The sequence below is a fragment of the Drosophila eugracilis genome, unplaced genomic scaffold (assembly GCF_018153835.1).
Source record: "Drosophila eugracilis isolate 14026-0451.02 unplaced genomic scaffold, ASM1815383v1 contig_129, whole genome shotgun sequence".
Taxonomy (NCBI): Eukaryota; Metazoa; Arthropoda; class Insecta; order Diptera; family Drosophilidae; genus Drosophila; species Drosophila eugracilis.
In genome coordinates, this window is record NW_024572084.1 from 237260 (window position 1) to 243259 (window position 6000).

General features: G+C 36.1%; 1 protein-coding gene across 1 annotated transcript in view; it reads right to left on the bottom strand.

The window, feature by feature from the left end:
• LOC108118111 (techylectin-5B-like) overlaps positions 1-5791 on the bottom strand; it is a 130639-nt gene extending 124848 nt beyond the window's left edge. The window contains exons 1-2 of the mRNA XM_041819199.1: positions 5662-5791; positions 5423-5610 (exon numbers count right to left, since the gene is read on the bottom strand). Of these exons, the coding sequence (XP_041675133.1) occupies positions 5423-5610; positions 5662-5760 (287 nt within the window). The 5' untranslated portion in view covers positions 5761-5791. The remainder of the gene's footprint in view (positions 1-5422; positions 5611-5661) is intronic.
• Positions 5792-6000: the final 209 nt, after the last annotated feature.

Here is a 6000-nt window from a genome sequence, read left to right on the forward strand (position 1 = left end):
GGTACTATATTTAGATGCTACTTCCAGTGGTAAGCCATCGTTTATATAAGCCCCTTGTAATGCTCTGATCAGATCTTCTACTTCTTTGGCATATGCATTTCCCGTTTTGTATTTCTGCTGCAAATTCATGAGTTTGGCTGATAAAAGCTAAACCGACTGTCCTTTGACTGATTTACTCAGCTTTGCCACAATTGTTTCTATTATTTTTTCACCTCCAATGAGGTTGCGATCATGTCCTTTTAATTTTGTCTTTATTAGTTTCATATAATTTTTTTATTGCATCTACAAGCTCCAAGGCATCTAAGAAGCTTCGAAGATTTTCTGCTTTGCCATCAAACTCAGCAATGAGTGACGCTGCAGTTTTTAAGAATTGGACAATATCAGCCAACGAATTATCGTGGAATTATCGTCTGTGTAAGCAATTGTTATATTTGCCTCTATTGGGTCTTTAAAATTTTCTGGTATATGGAAAACAATCTCACACTTTTGAAGAGATTTTCTTACAACAGATTCATGACAAGTAGATACTGATTCGCGACTTATTGCTATTGGTCTTCTTACTTTGTTGGCGTTAATGAAAATTTCGCACAAATGTTTTTCGAGCATTTCTTTTCTTATGTGTGTATTTTTGTTAACACACTAATAACTTCTCAAAATCTCGGTCTTTTTATTAGCCAAGAATTTATCTAGTCCTAACCATTGGCTACTCATTAGCCTGATTAGCAATATTTATGCTGCCAGTATTTCGTTGCTGTCAGTTGCAGATTCAACTTTTTTTCTGGGTTTTCTATAATTACCCTGTCAAAAGCATCCTAAGTTATAGACATTTCTCTGTGTCGAATATATTTGTAGTAATGTTTATTATTTTTGCACTTTTTCACACTTTAACTTCTTTTATTTTTTGTTTTAGAAATATTTTTTTAAGTAAGTTTTGTAAGTGTTTTTATTTTTGCACTTTCAATGGTCCTGTCACGGTCGCCATGTAATTATGGAAAAAATCATAAAGTCGTCGTTGTGAATGGTGTTACAGACTGAACTTTTATTCGCAAACATTTCTTCTTAGAAGCTAAATACTGAAGTAAGCAGCGATAGGAGTATATATATGCATTGGCATATTTGTCTTATGGTTACATATACCACGGGACGGCCAGCTATAAGGTTAGTTGGTGTAAGAGCCAGTCGTCACAGTGGAAATGCATGATCAGCATTTTAGGGCCCGCTCGTTGGCCGGACACTTGAGAAGGAATGTGTTAGTTTGTATGGGCATATACAATGTATGTATTTATGTAATTAAAAAATAATTAAAATTATATATTCCGCTCGCTACACTGAATCGATCAGGTTTATCAAGGCTGTAGCTGACGGCTTGGACATTTTCGGCAGATTGAAAAGTGTCGATATATTTTCGAAGAAAATCAGATAATCATTATCGTACACCCGCTTCAGGCTAGTCAGGGCTTTGGGGTAATTAACCGCAGTGACTTGGAACGCCCTGATATCAAATGATTTAATTTTTCAATATCGTGCAGAGTGTCATCTTTGTCGACAAATCTTTTGAAAAGGCTTATAAAATTTTTTAATTCGAAGTGCTTTTCGCTGAAGGTTGGAAGAGCAACGCTCGGCAAACGGCATTAGGATGTGCGCTTCACCGTCGGAGCAACATCATCGGCGCTCATACGCTTGCCTTTGCTTATTAGCGAAATTATGATTTTGCCATTACGGCAGTCTCTTCCAGTTCCTGGCGGAACAAATCCATTGCTTCGATTTGATTCTGATTCAAAGAAGCATTTTCGATGTGCGAATTTAAAATTTCTTATCGACATTCTAATTCGACTGGATTTAGAGATATACTCAGGAGAGATATGTTCGGGATATACTCCGCATTATACCATCTCGTTTATTTTTAAGCTCTTCGATATCTTTGCTTGCCATGTTATTGCTTTTAAAATTTTTTAAGAATCGAAGAGTGTGATAAAAATTTATTATACTTCATCATAATCAAATAATAAATAAAAAATAAAAAATAACGAGTGGTATATTCCGAACGTAGGCAAGCAGGAGACTTGTCGATGAATTTTCGAAAAAAAAAATAAATAAAATTAATATTTTATATGTTAATTTCTTCGGCACTAATACGCCGTACGCACAATCGTTTAAAGGGTAGGACAAGCTCAGCCAGAATACCGAAAACGTTGCGAAAAACAACAACAACGCTTGCACTTGTCCAACGACTGAAACGAAAATGCAAAGAGAGAGAGAGAGTCGAAAGAACTGGCAGCGATATTAGTGCAAGAGTGTGTATGTGTGGTATCCGGTCTGTGGCTCTCTCCTTTATATTTTACGTAACGACACTTAGCGGAAAATGAATAAATAAATGCTCACTATCTACCGATTTTACACTAATGCAAAAAGAGATTAACAGATTAACAGATTAACTTCCAACTTTAATCATTCTATACCTGTATAGCCGGCTCGGTCCGCTCAGCAACTTTCCTATTTGGCTCCATGTATCGTCTTTGATCGGGCTTCTGAGTCTTCTGGCTGCTGCTTGAACTTGACCGACGCGGAGGTTTATTAAACACAATAAATTAAACTCTTCCGAAAACAACTAACATTGTTTTATCTAACATTATCTAACATTATCTTATCTGTCCATAGCACAGAAGACACAACCAGAGAGGGAGAGAGGAGAGCGGCGGCCGAATTCGTCTGAGCGAAAAACCTTTATTAGGCCCTGTTCCCCCTCTTTACACTGATGGACCGGAATGACCAATTGTTGTAATAGTATAAAACTAGCCATGGTTAGCTGCTTATCCTTATCTTGACTTTCTGATGCGTTATGTGGTCGGGTGGCATCATTGGGCCGTTTTTCTTTGAAAACCTCTAATGGTGTCAGCTATCGCGGCCTGTTGGAAGACTTTTTCTTTCCCCGAAGGGAAGAGGAAGACATACACGACATATGGTTCCAGCAGGACGGCGTAATACGTTCGAAAATCGCATAATCAGCCGAAACGGCGATGTCAACTGGTCGGAAATGTTTTTAAAAACTGGGTCAACCGAATGGGTACTGTAAAGCCAGCCGAGGTCTTAATATACAAAACGATCTCTTAAAGCGAACTTACATGATAGAAATAGATAACAGTATATATGTATAATATTTACAGTTAAGTTGTTTCTTAATTTATCTTAATGTGGGTGTTATACCTATACCTTATGCTAAAAGTTGTACAGTATGCCTTAATAGCAATTGTCCTTCCTCCGTTGTGTTACTGTTTCTGAAGATAGCACCACTTCCAAGGCCTGAATACCTCCATTCATTATTTCGAACCTAAGGAACTCAATTTTAGTTTTAAAAAAACGAAGAGTTGGTGATGTTGAACGAAAATCCGGCCTTACTTTAAGCGTCCTGTTTAGTAATTTCATTTCCATAGTCCTACTGTTTAGATATATATTTATGTAATTATAGCTAAAACAGATACTCTTATATTAAGCTTAAACTTACTCTTATTGAATTATTACTCGAAAGCTAAATATTACGCTCGTTAATGGTCGCGCTCACTGGAATTCTCGCTTTGTTAAACATATTGAAATTTGCATGCTTACACATACACGCGCAATTATGCCAGCGCATTAGCTTAAGACCATTAACCATTTGAAATTAAAAAAATTCTTGAGACCCTTGCGATTATTTCAGAATCCTGTCACGCCCTCTACCGCCCACTAATCATGAAAAACTAAAATCGCTAAAAGCTGGGATGAAGAATGTGTAATCTTGAGATCCTAGGGAGAGTGGCACCACTATTAAAGTGGAACCACTAACCGGCCACGCTTTCTCATTCGCCCACCAAGCTCGAAGAAGGTTGATACTTTTTGTAGAAGATATATGAGATCTTAGTAACGACAAGGGATAGAATGTTGCGATTAAGCATGTAGCTTTAAATGCTTATTATTTTTTCATCATCTATCCACGCCCACTCAAACTCTCAAATCCGTATTTACTCTTGAGATGACACCGCAGCTCGTAGCGGTATTTTCATGCAACCACGCCCACTATAACGCCCACAAGTGGCGGAAAACAGTGGTGTCCATAATATTAATATACGATTAAAACGATTGAGCCATGTCCGTCTGTCTGTCTTAGATCTTAGATCTAGGAACTATAAGAGATAGCAAGTTCAGATTAAGCATGAAGATTTTTGAGGGCCCTACGCAGACCAAGTTTATAACAGGATCCTGCCACGCCCACTCTAACGCCCACAAATCGCGAAAAACTCAAATCAATGAAATCTCAGGAACTATTAGAGCTAGAAAGTTGAAATTCAGTATGTATAGTCTATAGTGGTACTATAATCCGGCCACACTCACCCATACGCCCACCAAGCTCAATAGACGGTTTTCGCATTTTCTAGAAAATTTAATATCTCGGTAACTAGAAGTGATATAAAACTCGGATTAAGCATGTAGGTTTTTATGATGCTCCCAATGAAAATAATTTGTCCGATCAAGCCACGCCCACCCTAATGCCCACAAAACCCGAAAAGCCAAAATCTCGGGAACTATAAAAGCTAGAAAGTTTTGCTTAAGAAAACGTTTTTTAGAGATGCCACTGCAACTTTCCTTTAGTTTTCATCCTGACACGCCCTTTTTAACGTCCACAATTCACGGAAAACTGTGGCGTCTATAATATTATTATGAATGCCTTCGTTTGACCTGTATGACTTACCAAAGATTTTTTAAATCGGAACATTAATTCGCTTATTCATTCATATTTCACTTATGAAGAAATTTAGGTTATAAGGCCTCACATGGTTTGTGACGCCACAATCAGTTACTCAACATGCTTTCTCTGACAAAATGTGGTGCCTTGTGAATTTCCACCAGCAAAATTAATATTTTAAAATGTAAAACAGTAACGGGTATCTTATAGTCGCGGAACTCGTCTATGGCGTTTTCTCTTGTTATAGTTTATATCTATCTATTTAACAAAGATTTTTCAAATCAAAACTTCATGTCGCTATATATAAGGAAATGTAGGTTATAAGGCCTCACATGGACAGTGACATCATCACCGGTAAGTAAACATGCTTTTTTGACCAGAGTTGGCGCTTTGAATTTTTGAACTGTATAAAACGGTAACGGGTATCTTATGTCGCGGCACTCGACTATAACATTTCGTCTTTTTTTGTAATAAATTTTAAATTTACTTAACTTATTTATTTTTCAATCTAATCCCAACTCGTTCCTATTTAATTTTGTTTATTATTATTATTATTATTATTAAAGTTAATCAAATTTTAAAAAATGTCTCAAATATTTTCAAAATATTTTTTTAAAACTTTATTAAATATATCCATGTTAAAGGTCTGAATATAATGATTAAGAGCAGTCAACCCTTGGGATTTCCAAAATATTTTAGACTCACCGTTTGTTTCCTTCAAAATCTTCAAGTTCTACTCGTAATGAATATTCCTCGTTATTTGTCAACATATATATGTTCTCATTCCCAAGCCAAAAGTCTTTGCCGGGCTCACCAAATCCGTTTTTATAATCTGCCCAATCTCTGTTAAAGTTTTCCCGAGGATCTCCAAAATCATCGCGCTTTTGAATCACCTAAAATAACAATGTAAAAATATGTGTTTCAATCTGAGACTAAATACGTACCGTCCATCCTCCATCGGTGGTTTCTTGATCACAATACACCTTTAAGAACCAATATGTTGTACCGCGAATTTGTAAATAAAATACTCCAGATTGTTTCATTCCAGCATTTAAAATGTCTACACATGAAAATCCCTTTAATTAAAATATGCAAGAAAATATTTAATATTAGAAAGACACTAAGAAACGGATGAAATTGATCTTGAAGAAATCATAAGTTTTTGCGATTTTTCACAAATACACTATGAGTTTTTATAAATATATTTTTCTACATTGAAAGAAGTTTGACTTAGTTGTTTCGTTATGTAGCCTTGTATCTTATTATACCCGTTACTCGTAGAG